Here is a 26,012-nt window from a genome sequence, read left to right on the forward strand (position 1 = left end):
TATTTTATTTTATACCTACGTGACTATGCATATATTATCAGAGTGGTTTTTTGTTTGCATTTTGACCACGTATTGTGGTTAATGCACCCGTGATTCCTTGTAAAAAGGTTTCAGTTTTGTTGCCAGAAAAAAGGGGAAAACCTATTCTCATATTTTGGTACTGGCAAAGGAGGTCCCATGATGTAGCTACTCATCCCCGAGCTCTCATTACTCTGATAGTGGCATTGTCTTTGAGCTGTGTTCGCCTTTTGGCGTCCTCTGGTCTAACGCTGTTTGAGTTTAGGCTCGAAAGAAAACTGTCTCTGGTGTGGACCAATCAGTTTCAAAGACAATGCCAATATATTATCAGAGTGTGTTTTTTGTTTGCATTCTGACCACGAGTATTGTGGTTAATGCAGACATGATTCCTTGTAAAAGGTTTCAGTTTGGTGTTTTGTTGCCTGACAAAAGGGGAAAACCTATTCTCATATTTTGGTACTGGCAAAAGAGGTCACATGATATCTAATTATGCTCATGAACATTCCAGCCGATACTTGGTGCACCCATTATCTTTGTATGGATCTGGGATTCCTTAGTTGTTTGGTGCCCAAAATATCTGCAGAGTGTGTTGATGCCGCTGCCATTCAACATAGAATCAATGTATAGCACGACAGGGTCGTCCATCTTTAGATAACCCACCACAACGCTGTGATATAGAGATACAGAGAAAATGACATTTGATTTCACAGCCTCTACACGTTTCCCACAAATGTTAACAAACATTTACATCGTTTTACACTCTTCTCCGTAAGATGTGGGACCATCACTCAATGTGTGAATCACCTGTTGAGAAGAGGCCCATAAATCAATGGGGTATTAATATAAATGTTAATAAAAAATACGGCAATTGTGATGAGCTTTTTTATGAATGCTTATTGAGGCAAAATCTCTTGCGAGGAAGATCTGGGATGAAAACCTGCTGCCATGTTTCCCACTCGCATTGGGGTCTGGCTTCCGAGTCCTTTGCACTCAATCCTGTCCTGGGCCATCCACATCCACTCCACAGGTCTTCATAACCTGCTTCATCACTGAAAACACCAAATCACGCCTCTCGATTTCTGCCTCTGGTGCTTCCACGGATCATCGCCTTGCTGTGTGGGTTTCCTCACTTTACGTCCGAGTCATCCGATTGGAATTTCTCTCAGCTTCTCAGAGATGGGTACTGCTCTCGCTGTCTTCCGTGTCTCTTCATCTCTGACCTCCCTGACCCGATATGGTCTTATGACTGCTGGGATGTATCTTACCATCCTCGTTTCTGTGGGCCATTCAGACCCAGATGTCATTTCAGTACTGCCCTAAGGTACCAAATATAAGAATACAACTTTATGGTACAAACAGTCACCGTGGAAAGCAGAAGGAAAAAAACATCTTCATATAGAAATGATATATGCTGACTATGAACAGAAATATAAAATATCATTGCTGTACTGTGTTACAGAACAGTACATTAATAATTACACGTGGGCAGTTACATTATTTTGAATGTACATTCTGGACACTTTAAACGTGGATAATCATGAGTAAAATCATTAAGTTGCGTTTTACTTAGGCAGTGTATTGTATATCATCCGATTAGAGGCCCATATCGTAATATTTTTTCCAACTTTATGAAGGAGAACTTATAAATTACCGTAGTATTGGAGAACCAAGCCGAATTTACCACTATTTCATCCACACTGGTATGGTAGTGATGCATCCTATTTCATGTACGTGACAGATCATCGACTTATTCCATAAATAAGTGATAGCTTCTAAAATTATGAATAAATATATTAAAAATGATTCCCCAAATGTTTTAATTGGATTTTGAAATCTTGACTGGGATGTTGCTTCATTTGTAGAACTTATTACATACGGAGGACTTTACCATACACTGCAGTAATGCTGAAATCGCAGTAGATTTGAACAGTTCTGTACCATGATGTGGTTAACTGTACCGGATTTGCTTACATAACAGTATTGTACTATAAGGGAGATTGTGAAATGTGCGTACAGCTGGGATGATTAGGTCACTAAGTTTATTCATCGACAACAATTAGGTCTTGATTTGAAGCTTTCGTGACTGCAGGAATTACTCTTTGGTTCTTTCGGTAAAGCCTTAAATAGAGACACAGAGGCACTGGGTCTCTGTGTATCTATGTTGTGTGTCTCTCTCTACGTGTCTCTCTCTGCTTGTGTGTCTGTGTGTCTCCATGTCTGTGTTTTGTCTCTCAAATTTAGTTCTACCTGATGACGGTTGCTTGCGTTGCAATCGAAACGTTGTACTCTATTATTTAATTTATTTTCTTTCTACATGACTTTACCGAAAGAACCAAAGAGTAACAATTAGGTCATCAGGTTCACGCCTGACTCAAGTCTTACATCTCTTCTCACTGTCTATGTCCCCTCCACCAGTCTGGTTTCCGTCCGCTCCATTCCACCGAAACCGCTCTCCTCCATGTGCACAACCACTTGGCTAACTCACGTCACTCGGGCCTTTCATCTGTCCTCATTACACTCGACCTGTCTGCGGCTTTTAACACCCTTGATCACCCCATCCTCTTGTCCGCTCTGTCTCACCTCGCTATCTGTGGCATCCCACTTCATTGGCTCCGCTCTTACCTCACTTCCCGTTCATCCTGTGTCTCTTTAAACCGTGGTTCTCCCTCCCCCACCACGGTTGGCACCCACCAGGGTTCTGTACTGGGTCCTCTCCGATTCTCCCTCCACACATCTCCCCTCGAGCCCATACTCTCTCATTTCAATCTCTCGTATCACCCATTTGCCGACGACACTCAAATCTTATTTTCCTTTAAGGATTTTACGCCCGACCTTTCCGACCACGTATCATCCTGCCTAATGGCCATCCAAACATGGATGACACCAATGTCCTTTCCCTTCACCCTTCTAAAATCACCGTCCTCTACTTTCTCGCCTCCGGCTCTCCTCCTCCTAACCCCTCCATATCTTTCCTTCTGCTCAGTCTCACTCTGATGGCTGCCGTCCAAATTCTTCATGTCACGTTTGATTAATAATTTTCCTTCACTTCCCACATCGCCACCACCACTCGCACGTGCCGCTTCCATCTTTTCGATATTAGGAAAATTCGTCCCCTCATCACCATCACCGCTGCCAAACTTCTCGTGCACCCCCAGGGGCCTTCACTCGTCTGGATTATTGCAACTCGCTCCTCGTCAGTCTCCCTGCCTATGCCCTTGCCCCTCTACAACAAATTCAAAATTCAGCTGCACGCACCGCCGTCTTTACCTCCGAAACGTCGTGATTTAATTATTTTCTTTTATTTTGTTTTATTTTATCTACGTGACTTTACCGAATAAAACCAAAAAGTATGAATCCTTGCAGTCACGAAAGCTTCAAATCTAGAATTAATCTAAATTGTCTTATGGTTGTTGTTGTTGGCTTGCACTACATTTTGATTTTTGCACACAGCGTTTTAATACGTTTTTTTTTTTGTGTGGAATAGTTGGTGGTTTATTCCAGGATGTTTCTGTTACTCGTTGTTGCTTTGGGATGGTCTGTGTTCAAATTTTGTTTGTTGTGGTTGCACCCGACTTAAGAGCCGCATGGCTCACAGGGCTATACCTAATAAATGCAACTTGAAAAACTTGAAAACCAAGCCCTTGGGAACAGCACACGTGGGGAATTGCTAACGTGAATCTCCTTTAAAAACCGCGTTTTTCGTGTTATCTGATGAAGTTAAATTCAAAGCAGCAGAGTCGTTGATTACTTAAACGGTGAGATAGCCCATGAACACAGTCTGCACGGGCGTAGACTGTCCATGAAAGTTTCACCGAGACCAATGCAATGTATTTCAGGAGGGCCCAGCATTGGGAAGTTTTCCAATATATTTATGATGGTTTTCCCTCGGGGAGGAAACTGGAGTACCTGGTTTGCCATATGCCAACTAGCCACAATAAAATCGTAATTTGATTATTATTCTTGTAGTACCGTACTGCATGCAGTATGTGTACTGTACTTTATAGTTTAACTTTTCATCACATTTGCACGCAGTACAAGATTGTATTCCGCTGTAGTCCTGTATCGTAGCTTATTCTGGAAGTTTAAATAATGTTGTTCTGCAAGAGATTAATGGAAGCGTTTTTTTTTATTTTAGATGTACACTTAGTATATGAGTGGTTACATTCCATACTTGTGTTCACGTTTACTTACATAATATACACGGCGTTTAGACACGAAATGCATTGCGCAAGAACATTACACAGATAGAACTGCACTACACTCGTGTGTATGCGTGTGTGTATGTGTGTGTATGTGTGTGTATGTGTGTTACATCTTGGGGTGCGACAGGGATGTCCGCTGGTTCCCACATTATTTAACATCTATTTTGACCACGTAGTTCGTGCAGCCTTCGATAGCTGTACCGGGGGAATCTCCATATGGTACAGATATAATGGGAGGCTGATCGATGCCCGAGTGCGGTCAAGGGATGGCTCCCTATTGCTCAACCACGTTATGTATGCCGATTATTTGGTAATAGCTGCTCATTCAGAGGAGGAGTTGGAGATGCTGCTGCTGAAACTGGAGCGTGCCACTAAGAGATGGGGCCTTACCATCAGCCCCACCAAAACTAGGCACCTGCCTGGGTATTTTGTACCATCAGACACTCCACCCCCACAACTCCCAATCGGTAATGGGGCAGTTGTGGAGAGAGTGGAGAGTTTCCCATACCTGGGCAGCGTGCTTATGACCGGCTCCAGTTTAACAGCAGAGGTCTCACTCCGAATCAGTCGAGCGGCAATATCTTTTCATCGGTTGCGTAACGCTGTGTGGAAGCTACCTGGTCTGTCGCTCCGCACTAAGCTTCAGGTCTTCTCGGCCATGGTCATTCCCTCCCTTCTCTACGTTTGCGAAACGTGGACCCCCCTAATGGAACATCTTCGCCGGTTAGAAACATTTAGGCTAGCCTACCTACGATCCATCCTGGGTTTAACCAGGCTGGATTGTGTGAGGAGCTCACAAATCCTTGAAAGATCTGGGCAAGGTCCCATCGGTGAGCTCCTCCGGCAGGCAAGGCTGCGTTAGCTGGGTCATGTAGCCCGCATGCCCAGCCACCGCATGCCTAAACAGATTTTGTTTGGCCGGATCGAGGGGGCTAAACGGGCGCGGCACGGGCTAGAAAGGAGATGGAGTGATGTGGTACAGGAGGACGTGGAGCTGAGTGGACTTGCCGATGATTGGTACCAGCGGTGTCAAGATCGGCCTCTGTGGAGAAGGCTCGTGAAGGACGCTACTAGCAGTTGGAGGTAGTCGCCCTCCAACAATAACGGATGGCGGAGGAGCGATGCTCACAACAATGAGCGGAGCGCCGGGTGGCTAAAGCACAGCAGGTTGGCACAGTAGGGGGCACAGGTGGTGCATCAGCCAGCCATCTCAGTCAGTCGATCCGTGGCACCTGGGTCTGCTCCGTGACCTCCTGCCAGCGGGCGTTCGACACTTCACGTGGCCTCAAGGTGCACATGGCCTGGCACAAGCGTCGTGGTGACGTCACCGCCACTTAGTGGCGAATAGCGGTTGTTGTTGTTGTTGTGTATGTGTGTATGTATGTATGCATGTGTGTGTATGTACATGCGGTAGTGTAGCGGTTAGTGCGCTGCGCTACGAACCCAGCGACCAGAGTTCGATTCCTGCTCATGGCCAACACTGGTGACGATTATCTGAACCGGTCCTGGGCCTTCCCTAGGTCGACTCAGCCTCAAATGAGTACCTGGTGCGATGTGTCAACATCGCCACTAGGGAGACAAAGGCGGCCGGGCGTCATTTTGGCCACCCACCCTCTCGTGTGCCGTGCCGGTAACAGCACTTGCCCCTACAGTCTGTTAAGGCTATGTGGGGGATCTTTGTCTTTTGTATGTACATGCACGCTCGTGTGGCTGGGTCATGTAGCCCGCATGCCCAGCCACCGCATGCCTAAACAGATTTTGTTCGGCCGCATTGAGGGGGCTAAACGGGCGTGGCACGGGAATAGAGAAGAGATGGAGTGATGTGGTACAGGAGGATGTGGAGCTGAGTGGACTTGCCGATGACTGGTACCAGCGGTGTCAAGATCGGCCTCTGTAGAGGAGGAGGCTCGTGAAGGACGCTGCTACTGGGCAGTTGGAGGCAGTCGCCCTCCAACAACAACGGAGAGCAGAGGAGCGATGCTCACAACAATAAGCGGAGTGCCGGACGGCTAAAATGCAGCAAGTTAACTCAGTAGGGGGTACAGGTGGTGCATCGGCCAGTCATCTCAGTCAGTCGACCCATGGCACGTGGGTCTGCCCCGTGACCTGCCGGCGGGCATTCGACACTTCACATGGCCTTAATGTGCACATAGCCTGGCACAAGCGCCGTGGTGATGTCACCGCCACTTCGTGGCGAATGGCGGTTGTTGTCGCACACTCGTGTGTATGTGTGTGTACATGCACACTCGTGTGCGTATGTATGTAAATGCACACAACAGTAACATAATGTTGATACCACCTCAGTGAACAGACTTGGCGCAACGCTTCAAACCACATGCCAACGTTAGTCGAACGTTGGCATGTTACTCGAACATTCACATTAGGAAGGACTATACTGTAACGTGCATGAATGAGGTCCAGTTAAAACACTTGGCAGTATTAATGACAGTACAATACGGTATTTTCATAATTAATTAACCTGTACTGGTTCAGCAATGGGTATTTAATTGCGAGTCTTCAATGTGGAAAGTACCTTCCCACATCTGGCTCACACAAGGGCTCGGTGAACTCTTTGGGTTCAAGCCTCGCGATGTATCAGCGCACGTGCCACCACTGGCGGCGTGGATGGTCTTGTATTGTGTTATATTATTATTATTACCCATTTATTTGTGGCCTGTAACACATCAGAGGTTTTCCACCGATTGTAAATTACAGCTTCAGCAATCCGGCTTCCCCCTCGCTCCAAACCACAACGTTACTCAAAAGCACTATGTTAATCCATATGAGTGAGTGGTATATTATTCTTGTCAACGATCTCACCAAAAATCCACACGGCCACATTGTGAACTGCAACGTGATTTCATAGAGTACCGTTCACACAGGGCCTTGTACCCTGAACAAACCCTTTAATTAATAAAACTGAATCAAACCTTTAACAGATAAAATGGAATGCTCTTGGAGGTGCGGGAAACAGTTGTTCTTACCCTGATTTATATTTGCTTCATTGCTGTACCTGATTTGCTATGTTTTGCTTGTCATTTTGTTGACCTGGGTCAGTCTGACTTAATGAGACTTCACCAGGTCCCTTAAGTTCCCACCTGGTTAGACAAACACACTTGAAACTGGAAACTGTCAAAACACTTGAAGGGTCCTCCGACTCTGAATTAGCCCCAAGTATTTTTCACGGTTGCGGAGGGACAACTTCCCCAGTTTCACACGAACATTTGATGTCATTGGTGCTCTTTTTGCACAGTAAGAAGGTGCAAAAACTGCAACTGACATATCCTGCTGATGTGCGTTTTGCCCTGCGGAATAACAGGACTTGTGCACGCAACATAAATCATGGTTAATAAACTGAGGAGAATCCCATATCCATTGTCACTTCTATTCCAATAAATTAATTGTGAATTCTTTGTACCTGGTATACAATAAGGCAAATAAAATAGATAAAAATGCTGCAAGCACAGATGAATGCAGCAGAATTATAGTGCAGTACTGTACAATTATATATATAGACTTATAGGCCTCAGAAATGCAGATAGATCAGCAGTCTATTTTCTGTACTGCCTCCTGCATGACATCTCCACCGCTGTTGCTATGTTGGGAGTTATCTAACGCATGCAATCATTCAATGCCTGCACGATCCACCAGCCAGCCCTGTGCTATGTCGAAGAGTAATTGTCTGAAACGTCACCTAACCTACGCTTTGTAGAGGCAGTGTTATTGATTAATGTGAGTTTTGTTGTTGTTAATAGTGCTTGCGTACCACTGCAAACTCGGCACCATCGCACTAATAAATTGGTCACAAGGTGTGTGTCACGACGCTTGGCGCAGGTAATGACGCTGATGTTTTTGATGTTGCTGATGATAGTGTTTGTGCGTCGCTGCAGCAATCCGTGTGCGATGCGTCGGGCGTTGCGACATTGGGCCGCGGTCAAAGGCCGAGCCGGACGTCATGGAGCAGTACATCAACGAGTTCCAAGTGGCCTGGGGAAAAAGTAAGAGTGCGCACACGCACACTTCCAAACTTACAAAGATTCACCTCTACACATATGCCCAGAAACCAATTCGAACACTTCCTGCAGATAATGAAAAACTCATCAGACAGACATTCCCATTCATAAAAACGCTCAAATCGAGCTGTCAGTTGGTGGGATAAAAGGCAATCGTGGCTTAATTTTATCACTGTGTAGACCGGAGTGAGTGACACAGTGAGTAGTAGCCACTGCCATAGTAAGAAGAATACTGGATGTGGTGTGCTGTATGAAGAAATATTCCCAGTTCTCCTACCTGGATAGACCCCGGCTTAAATCAATCTTTGGAGCCAGCGATGAGTGGACGAAACTATCTTGAGCTTCGTCAATGCTGACATCACACCAGCAGTTTGAGATCGTGAGAAAAAAATGACGTGTCCTGAAGTCAATCTCTCGCAGAGATCAGAACACGATGTTCAACACATTTCAGACATTGTTTGCAATTCAGTGCTCGTGGCCTTGTTTAATCTATTTGTTATAGCCACGTTAGGACTTTGTGAGCCCTGCTGACTCTTCCAGGGTTTTTCCTGCCCTTGAACAAAGAAAAATATTTGCGCTTTATTACAGTGCGGTGACGTCCATGGCAAACAGTTAGGTTTGAGAGGGGCTGAACGCATTGATCGTGGTCGAGCGCCTGTCCCAATAAGGACTCGAGTAAAGCTGTACGTTGTGTTTTGTTCCCGGATGTGGCCCCATGGGTCAACCTGAACAGGACACACTCCACACTCCACACACCACACTCCAAGCTCCATGCATCATGCACGTTGTCTGCCCGAGCTGTGGTTGTTTAAGGCCGTCGTGGACCATTATGGTTGCATTTGCGTCGGAAAGTGTGTTTACCTGCCGCGCAGTGGCGACGCAAGCAACAAAGAACAGAAGTCGTGGCTGGAGTAGGCCCTGCAAATTCATGACTGAGAAGTCCTTTGCAGCTATTTCTGGAAAATATAATTTAAAAAAACTCTGTCGCTCGTATCGTGTGGTTACGTAACTTAACCCTTTCCCGTCCCGATACTTGGCATTAATTTTATATATAGAGGCTTAGCGCCGCTGTTTTTAAAGACATTGTACTCACAGCAGAGAACCCTAGCGACACGTACGCATTTTTATGATAGCTGGTGCCAAACTGTGCTGCACTCCCTCCCACATGGCCTTGTGGGAGCCTCGGTACGTCTTCTGACTTGAAGACGGAATGATAAAGTTATTTTATTTTAGTTTTTTCGATGACGTACACGTACACTAATTCAATAAGTTAATTCAAATGAGAATGGGTTAGGCTGTGTGTCTCGTGCTGTCCCGAGTCTGGAAGGAGAGGAGGCCAATTGTATAGGGCTGTCGCTATGAAAATGGACTTGGAACGTTAGGCAGCTTGTTGTTTAATAGAGGTGACATTAGCATCTCACCAGAAACTGTGGAACTAAGTGCCCTTGTTTCATTTTAGTTGTTAATAGATAATAATATTTCAAACTAGATTGGAAGCTTTCGTGACTGCAGAAATTACTCTTTGGTTCTTTCGGTAAAGTCACGTAGAAATAAATAAAATAAAATAATAATAGAATACGACGTTTCGATTGCAACACGAGCAACCATCATCAGGTACAAATGAATGAGAAAACAAACCTAGCAAACTTAGAAATATTTTGCAATACAACACAGAGAGTTGGCCAACACAACAGTCAACACCCTAACCTGGTTGATTACATTCTTCCAAAGATTGCTAAATGTGAGAGAGAGACAAAACATAAACATGGAGACACACAGACAGACACACAAACAGAGAGAGACTATGTGTGTGTGTCTCTCTCTCTGTTTGTCTATGTGTGAGTCTCTCTCTGCTTGTGTGTCTGTCTGTGTGTCTCCGTGTTTGTTGTGTCTCTCTCTCAAATTTAGCAATCTTTGGAAGAACGTAATCAACCAGGTGGGGTGTTGACTGTTGTGTTGGCCGACTCTCTGTGTTGTATTGCATTGTATTTCCAAGTTTACTAGGTTTGTTTTCTCATTCATTTGTACCTGATGATGGTTACTTGTTTTGCAATCGAAACGTCGTATTCTATCTATCTGAATACATTAACGATTCTATCTAAAGAGACTGGCAATTCTATTCAAATTGTGTAGCCTAATATATGTGAATACATTGACGATTCTACCGGAATAGATTAGCGATTCTATCCGAAAAGGTTAGAAATTCCCAAAAAGATACAAGAAGATTATTTAATTTAGCCACTTGCTTTAAAAAAAGATTTTAATGCTTTTTGCTGCTTTTTTACAATAACAAGATGCATGCATTCAGCAAGATAATTATAGTTAATATATTTATTTGTTTGGGATAATACCACAATGCCCCATACAGACCAACCACTACCGTTTGAAGTTGTGGCTTAGCTTGCCATACAATTACTGTCGAGATGCTAGTCCCAGTTTTAACAGTGTTATTGCAGTAATGTGACAAAGGAGCTTGGTTGCATTAATGAAACTTTAACTACTTGTCAGATCGCCTGGGACACGAAGCTGATCAAAGTTTGTGCAATACGTTTTTTGGGTTTGTAAAATCCGAGCTCATTAATCTATTTAAATACTGCCTGTTATCATAAGTTAAGTTATTTGCCTGTATCAATCATTTTCTGGATTAAGGCGTTCTCATGCCATGTCAGTCATGGGGGTTGTTTGACCATACCTCACCAAGTTGGTGCGAGTGGGTTACTGAAGGTGGAGCAGTGACTGGTTCACACGTGACGTGCCACTCGTGGCTATCGCCATGGCTGTGAGTTGGACTCAGGTGGCCGGGTTCATATAGCGCAAGTGCGCTATTTAATTTGCCGCCGCTCAACTAGACATGTTTGGGATGCGGTCACTTGGGCACAAGTAGCCATTGATGCAGATACAGCTTTCAACTGGAACTCTCCGTTTCTTGAATGTTCCAAGGACATCACCCAGGATGTGGATTGTTGCTTTGAAACCGCAAAACTGCAATGTAATAAAAATCCGAGGCATTTTAATCGTATTCGGCCTTTTGCACGAACAATAACCCTTCTATTTAGACTCCAGTGTTGGCATAGCGGTGGTTCAGCTTTCATTCGTGGTACTTTTTAAAGCCTGACGTATAATTGTTAAACTTGTTCTGCCTAAATGTGGCGCATGTTATTTATTTATTTTGTTTATTTTCGCAAAACCCTGCACAATGCGGGCATTGTTCAGATTCACAATGTGCACTCCCCGTAGCCTCAAAATAATTGTCTCCATTTTTTTCACAAATAGAAAAATAATATAACTTACAGAACCGCTGCTAATCCATTGCTTTATCATCTTCTTCACGTGAATGCACCACAAACTGTAATTCTTGTTCTTAAACCTTTAGTGCAGTACATTAGTACCGACACGGAGCGCTGTAGTGGACAATTCTGGGTAGCAAATTTACTTAATAAATTCACGTGAGAGGTTGGTAAAGGTGCAGCCCTGCAATTGCCTGCTCATGCCACTCATGGCAGAAAGGCCTCCACGAGAGGGGGCTCTGGAGGAGCCCCTGTAGGGGTACTTTACACGCGACCTGCCAACCGAGTAACTGGGAACTCACTTGTCCTGCTGCGTGGACAGAGGCGGGGGAGATGGAATCTAACTGGTCATTTCTGGATTACACGTCCAGGGCACTATTGCGTCGCGGCAGTGTCCTTGATTCTGTAGCTGTACGTAAAAAAATACATTTTACCTGCCTGTTGGCCTTCCAGACTTATGTTAAACGGCATTTGTTAAGCACGCAAACTCTCTCATTTGTTAAGCACGCAAACTCTCTCATTTGTTAAGCACGCAAACTCTCTCATGGTCGCTGCCTGCTGGGTCTCATCAGAAAAGTGGGAAACTTAATTACTCTATATTGGTTTCGGATATGTGAACACACGCGTGCATTCGCAGGGTGAATTCACGACTCGCATGTGCCATTGTAATCGTTGCACATTGACGAGTTAATTTACAGAGCAGTGCACCTGCTACTGCGGTGATTCATTGTTACACCTCAGCCACTCGTTGCTGCGTGATGACTATTCATATGGGTCCCATTATCGTTCCTTCATTCGAGTGCTATGTTTGAATGAGTATATGCCGCTCACCTAAAGACGCGCATTTGTCATCCTGGGTGTTAATGAGGCCCTTGTAACCCCGTAGTTGCTCAGTTTCTCGAGCTCTGCCAACGAAAGTCAACCTCTTAGCAGTCACTAAGCGCACTCAAGTTATATTGCCACCCCTGTTTTCTTAAATAATTATACATCCACTTGTGTTTTTTTTACCGTATAAACTCCTCCCTACGTCGTGTCCATCAGCGGGAGGGTTGACCAGACCTCACCCCGCGCTGGCCAGGGCCGGGTGGTGGAGGGGGGGGGACCGGCTCGGGTTTCGAGTGCCGCTGATTCTCGCCACTGTGGTGGGCCGATCTCCCTCGCCTCCCTCGCCTCGCCTCCCTCCCTCCCCTCCCTCCCTCCCTCCCCTCCCTCCCCTCCCTACCTCCCTCCCTCCCTCCCTCCCCTCCCTCCCTCCCTCCCTCCCTCCTTCCTTCCCTCCTTCCTTCCCTCCTTCCCTCCCTCCCTCCCTCCCTCCTTCCCTCCCTCCCTCCCTCCCTCCTTCCTTCCTTCCTTCCCTCCCTCCCTCCCTCCTTCCCTCCCTCCCTCCCTCCCTCCCTCCCCTCCCTCGCCTCCCTCCTTCCCTCCCTCCCCTCCCTCGCCTCCCTCCCTCGCCTCCCTCGCCTCCCTCCCTCCCCTCCCTCCCTCCCTGGTTTGCTTTAATAGACAAATAAAGTAACCCCTGATAGCGGTGGAAGACTCTGGACAAAATGACCTTGTTCTGACAATTATGCCCCTCCTGTCATTTGAAACAAAAGTTGGGGGGTGCATTTTGTGGCCAGCTAAATGTTCTTGTGTGTGATACCAGATTTGTAAACGGTATCTCTATTCACACTCACAGGCAGACCCATAACTCCCCCAGGCAGTATTGGGAGTGGAAGCGGTCTTAAACTTAGATTTCAAGCTTTTTAAATAGGACCCTGCTTTGATATGTTTTAATGTACATAGACTCCTCTACTTATGAACGAGAACGAGTTAGGGTCCAGATGTCTGTTCGTAAGTCCAACTTTACTCCTGTCGATTCCAAACATGTTGTATGGCATGTACATTAAACACGGGGAATGGCTTTAAAAGTTGTATAATATCCTGTGGATGGAGATGCCTCTGGTTCTTCACGTTCTGCAGATGTAGATGCCATCACCACCAACACCACCATCTATTGCGCGGCGGTTGAACTCACGAATCTCGGTCCAAACAGGCAACTGGACATATGAACAGGTTTGTTCGTAAGTCGAATGTTCGTAAGTAGAGGAGTCCCTTATTTTATATGGTCAATGTCCATAACATGACAAAATCTGTGGTCTAAAGCTGGGCGGTGTTGGCGTTCCACGTGGCTTGTAATCCAGCGCTGTGGCAGCAGCAGCGAGGGATAGCGGATCACCACACAATGTTGTGATGCTCCCTCCCGTTGAGGAGCCAATACCCTTTCTCGCCAGGAAATGGCAGTACAGCAAGTGGACTAATCGCCATCTGTATCTATCTGCACGGGCGTAGCGTGTGCCCCCCCCTCGCACGCCTGGGCTTTCTCCGTGAGCTCCGGTTTCCTGCAACGTGTATGTATGTACGTTGGACTGCATCTAGCCAACCGTGCCCATTAGTGAGTATAAACACTCACTAATTGGCTGAACACATCTTTAAAAAAATCGCATGCAGGACCCTTTTGAGTCATACTACTTAGTGCGGCTTTCCCGGATAATTACACAAGTAAATTAATTGCTGTTTTTTCAGTTTTTCTTTTTTTTAGTTTTATTTATTTTGGTATAGCCCTGGGGGAGAGGGGGAGGAGGGGGTGATCCCCCCCCCCCCATTGCCCCCCCCTTCCCATGGATCCACCACTGCTGACACCAGGCACGAGTTTGTGGGAGATGCGTCTTACTTTCCGCAGCATTGTATAATCCAGAGAATACGGTAATTACTGATTTTTTTTCCCAACGAAGCTCGCTAGCCGGAACAAACAATGGGTGTGTGTGTGTGGCCTGAGCTTACTGACGTCACAGGTTGTGGCTGGGCTGGATTAGTGTGTTTGTTCTTCTCTGCGTTGGTAGGCATGGATTGTGGGCACACCTTTGTATCCGAACCAGTGTGCATGCGTTTCGGCCTGAACCCTGACCCCAATGTGGTCCGGAGAGATTGCTACCATCCCCCCCTCGCTGTTGCGTACGTGGCCTTCCCATGCATTATTTACTGTGCTCCGTGTGACTGACATTACATCTGTGGCTTGAACCTGACATTCGTTGGTCGTGGTTTGGTATAGATCTCAAACAAGAAATGTTTTGCCTCATTTAAAGCTCCAAGTTTTAAAAGTGCCCTTTGAATGTTGGAACACTGGATATCTTGAAACTGACTGTAAAAATAGAAATTAATTATGATGATCACCCATCATCATTATAGCTATGAATATAGTTGTAAAATAATAGTTGTTGCTGTCCAGCAACAACTATTATTTTCAATCATCACTCCTATCATCATTACCACTATCATTCACATAATCTGTATCATTGAACATGATCATTAATTTCCATCAACATCAACTCCACTACCATCATTATTATTAACCACTCATGACTATCACCACCATCATCTTTTTCAAACAATATTATCGCTCACTTCTAAAATGATTTTGCAAGGGCTGGGAAATCGTACAGAGGGGCATAAGAAAGCCATGGTGATCTCATCGCTTCGTCTCCACTTTTGTCGTCCTCTCTTCAGTGCATTTTATTCTCTGGCTGCCATTCTATCAGCCGTCTCGTCCATATGCAGATGGTGGCGGTGCTATGCTGTGCTGTGTGCATTCGACTAATCGTGAGGGTGATGATGAAGTTGTCGGCGATGGTGACAATAATGATGCGAATATTCATGTTATATATCCAGAAAAGCCTCGCTTGATCTAAAGCAGTGGTTCTCCAGCTCTTCTGTATGGCGGTCCCCCAATCAAGACCACTCGTGCCCCCCGCCTCCCATCTGCACAGTGTTGATAGGCCTAGGCTTGCACAGAGATAATGTCTGGGTTCGGTTCACAGTGGGATAGGTGGTAGCCGATTTCGGGCCCTTTGAGAAATTATGCTTCAGGGTGTCTTGACTATTGTACAAGCATGATATGCTGGACAAGCTACATAACTTAATTACATTACGGATGTCTAAAATAAATTAGGTAATAGATTAATACAATTATGATGATATTACAGGAGAATGATAGGATAATCTATCTTTTAAACATCTGAATTTGAGCTGATGTTTGGTGCACCTATATTGGTGCACCTCTTAGTGGGGGCTCTTCCACCAGCCGTGGCATGAGCAAGCCATTGCAGGACTGCGCCTTTAGGTTACGGTTTTGATTGGAGACGGTCATACAACGAACAGATACGCGTGAGCAGACAGCGCTGGTGGCGATTCGCTGATACCAACACATGCACGTGCATCGCAGGGCTTTTTGGAGCAATTAAGGTCACTCTCACATGCACACACACACTGGATTTTCATATTGTGAGTAAGGACACACATTGGTAATCACTAGCTACGATAAAAGTTAAAACAACATTAGAAATACACTGCAGTCTATAATAATATCCTGAATATAAACGATTAAACTATATTAATTTTACCAGGTAAGGCTCACTGAGCTATCCAGCTTTTTTTCAGATGCGACCTTGCCACAATTGATAGTTTAACGAAGTGCATTATCACGTGGAAATTTATAGTAGCCAAATACTCTAAACGCATGTTTCTAAATGTGTGAGGGAAAAACTGGAGCACCCGGAGCAAAATCCATACGACCATGGGGAGAACATGCACATTTCAAATATACAGGCATCAGTGGCGGGATCGAACCCATGACCTGTTTACCAGGCGAGGTAATTAACATCCTGCCACCACAGCACCCATTCGTTACCTGACTGCAGCCTATTCTTCAAAACGAAATGATGTCACACCATCTTCGTTTGCACATGAAGCTCCAGCGCAACAATGAAAAACCTCACAGAAAAAACGCTGAACTCAACCACACCAACATTTCCAAGTGAGAAAAGTACCCCCAAGATGACTCAGTTGGGATTATACTTTGCAGTCACTGCCTGCTAAGTACTGGCAGACGAATGCGCTCGCTCACTCGTGCAAAGGAGACCTATCCTGGTCTCCTAAGTTTACATCTGGTTAAACGAAATAAACGTAACTTAATTGAGCGAAAAACGATAGCGTCATATGCTAATTACGCAGAGACGTCACAATGTCATGGCTGATGCGCTGCAGATTTCCAGGGAAATTTTGAATCGGGTTTTCCTGGCGAATCGCCTGTCCCAAAGATACATTTTTAATAGCGCTAAGATGGTCGTATCCTTGTTAAACAAACTGTAAAGCGCCCGTTTGACGATGATAATTTATAGAACATTTTGAATATTATTGGGAGAAACAAAATAGTTTTTTTCTCATGAATTTAATTAACTGTACTATAGTGGGTAAAATAATAGGACAGTGTAAAACCTAAAATGTTCGCGGCAATGCTGCTATGAAACACAAACAAAGAGAGCAGAACTACACGAATCGGTGAGCATTGGTCCGGGCTAGTGGCTGGGAAGGGTTGCTCAGGCTTGGGTTTAATAATGCAGACTTTGAGGCTGGCATATGGCACAGTTAAAACGAAGTGTTCAGTAGACCGCGGAGCTGCACACATCCACTCTTGAGTGACCCGTGTCTCCGTGTTTGCTTAGTGGATGATGTGGCCTGACCATGTCGCTCTGTACTCTAGTAACCGGGCCATGCTTTTTGGAAATATTTAATTTTGAACCGATGCTTTCATCGTCATCACGGAGTGTTCTGTCTGTGCGACACGTCGGAGGCACGGCTCTCTCCTCTTTTAGTGGGCGTCCTTCCTTTGGGAGACAGGATGTCAATCTTTAGAATCAGAATCTTTATTTATCTTGTAAGGGGCAGGTCAGAATGTTATGGATGATCTGCTTCACTACACAGTGGTTTGGAATACAGTAATGCCCTGCAGGATTTTGAAGGTTGTAATTATTTGATGTCTCTCAGCATCGGTCGCCAATGATTGCAAATTAACCAATTTCTGCATGTTATGATAATTATTTTTTTCATTAAAATTTTCCCAATTCCAGCCCTGAGGGTTAACAAATTCACGTTAAGTGACGTGACCCAAATGGTGTACTCTGCATAGCATTTATATATAGAAAAGATGTGCCCCTGAAGGCGATATAGAGGCCTATTATATTATTGCGCGTCATGGCAATACGTTCAGGGGCAAAGTGCCAATTACGAGGTCTGCTGGCCTCGACGGGAGGGCTTTAGGAGAGAGGACGTGTCGTTTTTCTCTCCATTGAATGAGTGCAGATTACATTGGTTAACTATATGGTCCATAGTTTGGGTTGCATGCCCACTGTCGCACTGTGGCTTGTCTTTAAATTTCCATTCATGAAGGAGATGTACACAGCAGCCTGTTGATGTTCTGATGCAGTTGATGGTTTCTCCAGTGTCTATTGAAGTGACCTCAGAGGTACTGAGCACAGTTCTGTGATGTTACCTGCCAGGGCCGTTTTTCACACACAAGATGGTGCACTGCTGTCTGGTAGAGTAAAAGCTGGTACACCCTAAGTCCAGATTCAACCAATCGGAAAGGTTGTGAGTTCCAATCCTGGTTGAGGGTTGATCTGGCCCATCAACCCTCTGCGGTCACTAAAATAAGTTAAAATTGAGCACAAGTTAGTGGGGAAGTCAAAAGGGGTTTTTCCTATTGATAGAGGCTTGTCTCTGTCGTAGGTATGCGGAATTTCCACCACTGGCTCAGGGCTGTCAGTTTGAGCAGGAAATCACCCTGATCTTTGGGCGTCTGAACACAAAGTTTGAAACTATTTCCTAGAAGATCTGTAATTAAATGCTGGCGGCGTCCCACGCCAGGGCTTTAAATAGGCGAGGGTGTGGAACTTCGTCGCCGATGGCCACCGGGTCCGGCTCCGGCTCCTCTCGGATGTAGGGGGCCAGCCCATGCTGCTGTGTGGTGGGGGGGGACCCTTAACGGGTATTCACCGCGAAGGCGAGTGAGCTTGGGTGGGGGGCCGAAGGGACTATTGTGCGTATGTATGTTGGGGTGCCACGGTGGCGAGATGTTAACTCCCCTGCCTGGTATGAAGAATGTCGTGGGTTCGATCCCGACCTGTGACGCCTGCTGTGTATTTAGAGTTTGCATGTTCTCCCCGTGATCGCATGGATTTTTATCCGGGTCCTACGGTTTTCCCCTCCACATTCATAAGCATGCGTTTCGAGTATCTGGCTGCCATAAATGTCCACGTGATAAGCCACTTCGTTGAGCTATCATTTGTGGCCAGATCGCTTCTGAAAAAGAGCTATATAGCTCAGTAGACCTTACCTAGTAAGACTAAAAAAAAATGCTTATAGTTTTTTTTAAATAAAAACTGTTTATATTTTTTAAAGTATACTTCTTTTGCACCTTACGTAGCCAACCGTGCTAATCGGAGGTGCGAATGGGTGGTGTAGCGTCAATTCCAGCACTCCCCCTAGCGGTGACCCTTGGCAGCCGGTGGTGACGTTTCACAACATTGACGACATGGGGCCAACGCGTTGCATCAGAGGTGGGTCCGCCTTTACCCCGTGTGAGCCGAGGGCAGTGACGCACGTGCCCGACTTGGTGGAAGGAGCAGACAGAGGTGCGTCGGTGTGTGGGTTCGTGACGCACTGGACCGAGAGGACATTAGAACACAGGGGATTTATGATCCATCCGGTGCCTAGCGACGCTCGAAATGTGGTCAAGTCGCAATGTTAACTTCATGTGCGAAATGCACGCGTGTATGTGCAACAGCCCTGTCGGTAATTCACTGCTGGATGAGTACTACCGCACACCTCGTGTTGGTTGTGGTGGGGTTATATGACTATGCTTCACCAAGCTGGTCGGTGCGAGTTGGTGACGGCAGGGAGCGTAGACTTGGGATCATAGAAGTGCAGCACAACAATGGATTGTGCTGCACTGCCCTCTCATGCACTCCGCAGCAGTAGCAGCTTATACCATCTCGAGTGGGTAACATAACACCACGTAGCTTTTTACAGCCACGATAGGATTCGTAATTGATATTTGGGTTCTGCCGCGTAATGATCTGGCCAAATCTGTGTTGTAAGATCCTCCATACTCGGTATGTGGATTGGTGGACCAAATTGTGTCGTAAGATCTTCCACCAGATAATTACGTGGCCTAACCCAAAACACTGCAGTGAATCACGTAAGTTAGTCCTATGGTGGACATGTAATTACGTTTAATAATCCTAAACTGTTGTTTAATATTTGTTCTTAACTGTGTTGTCAAACTCTTTGGTTATTTCGGTAAAGTCACATAGAAAGAAAATAAATTAAATAATAGATTACGACGTTTCTATTGCAACACAAGCAATCGTCATTAGGTAAGAATGAAGGAGAAAACAAACCTACATTCCTGGTTATTTCGGTAAAGTCACGTAGAAGGGAAACAGTAAAATAATAAAAATATAAAAATAAAACAATTATATATATTTTTATTATTTTCTTGTTTCCCTTCTACGTGACTTTACCGAAAGAACCAAGAATATGAATCCCTGCAGTCACGAAAGCTTTAAATCAAAATAAAACAAACCTAGTAAACTTAGAAATATATAGGAATGTGTGTCTCTATCTGTGTCTCTGTGTTGTCTCTCTCTGCTTGTGTGTCTGTCTATATGTCTCCGTGTCTATGTTTTGTCTCTCTGTCAAATTTAGCAATCTTTGGAAGAATGTAATCAACCAGGTAGGATGTTGACTGTTGTGTTAGCTGACTCTCTGCGTAGTATTGCATTGTATTTCTAAGTTCACTAGGTTTGTTTTCTACCTGATGACGATTGCTTGTGTTGCAATCGAAACGTCGTATTCTATAATTTAATTTATTTTCTTTCTACGTGACTTTACCGAAAGAACCAAAGAGTAATTCCTGCAGTCACGACAGCTTCAAATCAAGTTTGTGTTGTAAAACTTTAATTATGCACCGTTGTGTTGTTGATATCATAAACTGTTATGTTTTCGAAAACTTCAGATCTAGATTCAGATCTAGATTGTAATGTTTTTGTATTGTTTTCTTGCTAAGCTATAACGTTAAACCAGTATCTTCATCACTGAGCATTTACCTAGTCATATACATATCTCATATATTACCCTCAATAAAAAAAACTAAATAAATACCAGTGCTTAAATTAAGATAATTCATCGGTGATGTTGTTGCATTGCTAACGGTGCAACAGCCCAAATAACCGAACATCTCAACACGTTCGTCAATAGCACTGTGTGGCCTTAAACGTAAACACAAATAGTTGGCGAAGTTTTGGGCAATGGCCCTTCTTAGTGCACTATGAAGCAGAGGCATTGCCCCAAACGTGTTGCATTTTTAATGTTCAAATAGACAATGTAGGCGTACATGACCCAATGAACATCACTGTAATAATTTACACTGATTACAACTAAAAGCCAGAGGAACAAGTGCCTCAAAGAATACACTGTCTGCTCATGGTATGTGCGCTTCGCTGAGGCACGTCGCTAGATTGAAAGGTTGCGGTGGTCGATGCTAAGGATGGAGTGGCAGCCAAAGGACAGGACGCGGGATGCTGGGGCGAAGCTATCGGCTCGTGTGCGGGAACCAGGTGGATTGTTACATCGCGTGACCGTGAGAGATAGCGACGGCTTGGGGAGGACTTCATCCAGTAGTGGATAGATCGTGGCTGATCATGATGATCATGTCAATATACTGCAGGATTAAGGCCTCCGTGTTAGTAATATTTGTGGTGTTGATTTTGTTGGGGTGTGTGGGTGGGAGGCCTTCATCCAGCAGTAGACTGATCATGGCTGATGAGGGTGGCCTAGATCACTCATGCATGTGGTCTCTCGAATTATCTCCCGATCAAACAAAATAAACTTGATGAGAAATACATATCCTTTGGCAAGTGTAAGACAGTGTTTGTTAAACACCACTTAAGCTTTGGAGCGTTGTCAGCTTGCGTGTGCGTCTATCTGCCCGGCTACCAGCAACAAACCCGGCCATTGTTATCACAACCGAGACACCTGTTTGGATGTTGGGAGGGTTTTTAAGTTTGCAAGTGGGGCAACACGCGCGCATTTGTTGCGAGTTTGCCGTGCCGGCAACACGTTTGGCAGCGCGGATCCATCGCGTGGTGAACGCAGGGGGAGCGACGCGCCGAGCGTAGCGGCGGAACGCCAAGCCGCCTGGCGTCAACACGTGCCGCAAGTCACGGGGTCACGGCTCGCGGCCACCCGACCAGCAGCAGCAGCACTGCCGCTGTGTGCTCTGACGTCTCCTGGGATGGGAATCCACCACCAGTGTTGTGCTCGTTGTTGTTGTTGTTTTTTGTTGGCCGGAACGTGAATCTGTTGTTACAGATTGTGCATATCGTGCTTTAACATGTTCCTAATTTCGTTTTACACTTTCAAACTACAGCCTTGTGGCATCAGCTCTGTCCGTCTTGTCTGTAACATGAGAGTCTCGATAACCCTGGCACATGTGATCCAGTGTAATTGAAAATTCATTTTCAATTGTGCTGCCATTGAGGACTCGCCCCATAGCAAGTCGGCCAAATTTATTCAAGTGTTACCCAACACTTGGCATTAAAAAGCATTTTCTACCAAGGTGTGCCCTCCTCTCCTTGACGTCATTACGTGTGCCGTCAATTCACGACGTCACACACACACTTAAGTTGTGCGACTCAGAAGGTAACATTGTTATTATTGCGAATAAAATACTTCTGAGGACAAACGCACACGTTGGAATGCGTTGGCATGCCATATAGAAAACTATGCATGTGCATTATTTTTTGTATCCGCTGCGATTACTTTGTTTAATCTTTCCCGATACAGCACTGGTAAAGCCGACATGGGAAAATCGTTTATTAAGCCTGCGAGGCGATCGTTTCCACTCTTTTGATGCTGAGGACATGTGATCGGCTGAGGGTCCAACCGACGATAGCTGGGTGCAATTGAGGGTGGTCGAAACCTTTTAAGAATGCGATGCCGATGAACACCTTTCTCACGTCTGAAGCCGGTAGCTAGGTATGAAGGTGAGTAGTCGGTTGGCTATGTGGGTAGGTGGGTAGATTGGTATCTGGGTGAGTCGGTATGAAGGTGGGTGAGGAAGTTGATGGATTGGAAGGTAAATGCATTGGTAGGTGAGTTAGTCGGTAGCTAAATGGGTGGTTAGATAGGTAGCTGTGTGGTTGGGTAGGTCAGTGGGTGGCTAGGTATGTACGGTGTTTAATAACGCGTCATTAAAGTGGGAATAAAAACTACAAAACGGCGAATTAAAGCCTGTTGATCGCGTTTCACACATTCGTATTAAAATAGTTTTTAAAAAATTCCGAGAAAAAACCCCGAAGTTTTATGTTCACCAGAGCATTATGGAAAAATCTCATGGAATTAACCACAGTATGGAGGTACGTACAAAGCTGCCTGCAATTTTTTTTATATTTAATGCAAGACCGTATTAAACATAAAAGTCCAACCGATTCCCAGCTTAAGTAAGCGTCGAGGCATTGCTGCTCATCTCATGTATAGAGCACTTAGCCAGTTGTATAAATTCCACATTCTTATGACGGAATTAATCTATCTATACGGCAACTACTGTTGACTTCCCCACAAAGTGGTGCTCGTTTTATAGACCCCGGAGGGATGATAGGCCGAGTCAACCGCAACACAAATTTAAGCTTGCGACTCACTCTACATTCAAATAGACAACATTCTAAAAACATATATACTGTGGGTCAATAATGTTTACGCAAATGAGCTAATTGAAATGTGCATTATTCAAATAATAAAATGCGAAGTAATCCATTAACATGCCAAGTGTAATGAGTTGGTGAATGAAAGTTAGTTTATTTGTCTTCGAGTCAGGTTGAATAATTAGGCAATTAGTTATTTGCCCTAACCTAAGCTATTCTAGATTTGAAGCTTTCGTGACTGCAAGGATCCATACTCTTTGGTTCTATTCGGTAAAGTCACTTTTACTTGTTATGTATCCACGTAGCACATGCACTAATTAAATGTAACATTAAATCACACTCATGTTTATATCACCCATTGTAAAGCAATCACCTCAACAACGTTTATTTAATTAAGGCTCTAACTTCGTGTGAGGAATATCTATCTAACTATAAACTTACATATTTCCTTAGAACTGCTTGTTGTGTTTAGTTCTTCTCCCCCCTGCACCTCCGATGATTACGGTTGGCTGCGTACGGTGCGAAATAAGTTCAACATACATACAGTGAGGGAAAAAAGTATTTGATCCCCTGCTGATTTTGTACGTTTGCCCACTGACAAAGAAATGATCAGTCTATAATTTTAATGGTAGGTTTATTTGAACAGTGAGAGACAGAATAACAACAAAAAAATCCAGAAAAACTCATGTCAAAAATGTTATAAATTGATTTGCATTTTAATGAGGGAAATAAGTATTTGACTCCTCTGCAAAACATGATTTAGTACTTGGTGGAAAAAACCCTTGTTGGCAATCACAGAGGTCAAACGTTTCTTGTAGTTGGCCTTAAGGTTTGCACACATCTCAGGAGGGATTTTGTCCCACTCCTCTTTGCAGATCTTCTCCAAGTCATTAAGGTTTCGAGGCTGACGTTTGGCAACTCGAACCTTCAGCTCCCTCCACAGATTTTCTATGGGATTAAGGTCTGGAGACTGGCTAGGCCACTCCAGGACCTTAATGTGCTTCTTCTTGAGCCACTCCTTTGTTGCCTTGGCGGTGTGTTTTGGGTCATTGTCATGCTGGAATACCCATCCACGACCCATTTTCAATGCCCTGGCTGAGGGAAGGAGGTTCTCACCCAAGATTTGACGGTAGATGGCCCCGTCCATCGTCCTTTTAATGCGGTGAAGTTGTCCTGTCCCCTTTGCAGAAAAACACCCCCAAAGCATAATGTTTCCACCTCCATGTTTGACGGTGGGGATGGTGTTCTTGGGGTCATAGGCAGCATTCCTCCTCCAAACACGGCGAGTTGAGTTGATGCTAAAGAGCTCCATTTTGGTCTCATCTGACCACAACACTTTCACCCAGTTGTCCTCTGAATCATTCAGATGTTCATTGGCAAGCTTCAGACGGGCATGTATATGTGCTTTCTTGAGCAGGGGGACCTTGTGGGCGCTGCAGGATTTCAGTCCTTCACGGCGTAGTGTGTTACCAATTGATTTCTTGGTGACTATGGTTCCAGCTGCCTTGAGATCATTGACAAGATCCTCCCGTGTAGTTCTGGGCTGATTCCTCACCGTTCTCATGATCATTGCAACTCCACGAGGTGAGATCTTGCATGGAGCCCCAGGCCGAGGGAGATTGACAGTTCTTTTGTGTTTCTTCCATTTGCGAATAATCCCACCAACTATTGTCACCTTCTCACCAAGCTGCTTGGCAATGGTCTTGTAGCCCATTCCAGCCTTGTGTAGGTCTACAATCTTGTCCCTGACATCCTTAGAGAGCTCTTTGGTCTTGGCCATGATGGAGAGTTTGGAATCTGATTGATTGATTGCTTCTGTGGACAGGTGTCTTTTATACAGGTAACAAGCTGAGATTAGGAGCACGCTCTTCAAGGGTGTGCTCCTAATCTCAGCTCGTTACCTGTATAAAAGACACCTGGGAGCCAGAAATCTTTCTGATTGAGAGGGGGTCAAATACTTATTTCCCCCATTAAAATGCCAATCAATTTATAACATTTTTGACAAACGTTTTTCTGGATTTTGTTGTTGTTATTCTGTCTCTCACTGTTCAAATAAACCTACCATTAAAATTATAGACTGATCATTTCTTTCTCAGTGGGCATACGTACAAAATCAGCAGGGGATCAAATACTTTTTTCCCTCACTGTATGTATGTTGAACTTATTTCGCACCGTACGCAGCCAACCGTGCTAATCGGAGGTGCGGGGGGAAGAAGAACTAAACACAACAAGCAGTTCTAAGGAAATATGTAAGTTTATAGTTAGATATTCATTCACACGAAGTTAGAGCCGTAATTAAATAAACGTTGTTGAAGTGATTGCTTTACAATGGGTGATATAAACACGTGTGATTTAATGTTACATTTAATTAGTGCATGTGCTACGTGGATACATAACAAGTAAAATAGCTTAGGTTAGGGCAAATAACTAATTGCCTAAGTATTCAACCTGACTTGAAGACAAATAGACTAACTTTCATTCACCAACTCATTACACTTGGCATGTTAATGGAGTACTTCGCATTTTATTATTTGAATAATGCACATTTCAATGAGCTCATTTGCGTAAACATTATTGACCCACAGTATATATGTTTTTAGAATGTTGTCTATTTGAATGTAGAGTGAGTCGCAAGCTTAAATTTGTGTTGCGGTTGACTCGGCCTATCATCCCTCCGGGGTCTATAAAACGAGCACCACTTTGTGGGGAAGTCAACAGTAGTTGCCGTATAGATAGATTAATTCCGTCATAAGAATGTGGAATTTATACAACTGGCTAAGTGCTCTATACATGAGATGAGCAGCAATGCCTCGACGCTTACTTGAGCTGGGAATCGGTTGGACTTTTATGTTTAATAGGGTCTTGCATTAAATATAAACAAATTGCAGGCAGCTTTGTACGTACCTCCATACT

The 26,012-nt window shown here is 44.7% G+C and overlaps 1 protein-coding gene across 2 annotated transcripts in view; it reads left to right on the plus strand.

The window, feature by feature from the left end:
* LOC116953173 (arrestin domain-containing protein 1-like) overlaps window positions 1-26,012 on the plus strand; it is a 113,779-nt gene that overhangs the window by 1,864 nt on the left and 85,903 nt on the right. The window contains exon 2 of one of the 2 annotated variants that reach the window (XM_032973101.2): window positions 8,111-8,218. The exons of the other annotated variant lie outside the window; for it this stretch is intronic. Within the exon in view, the coding sequence (XP_032828992.2) occupies window positions 8,111-8,218 (108 nt within the window). The remainder of the gene's footprint in view (window positions 1-8,110; window positions 8,219-26,012) is intronic. 2 annotated transcript variants of the gene reach the window in all.

This window comes from Petromyzon marinus, chromosome 50, assembly GCF_048934315.1.
Source record: "Petromyzon marinus isolate PM22_M1 ecotype Great Lakes invasive population chromosome 50, UKy_Petmar_22M1.pri1.0, whole genome shotgun sequence".
In the NCBI taxonomy this organism is placed as follows: domain Eukaryota; kingdom Metazoa; phylum Chordata; class Hyperoartia; order Petromyzontiformes; family Petromyzontidae; genus Petromyzon; species Petromyzon marinus.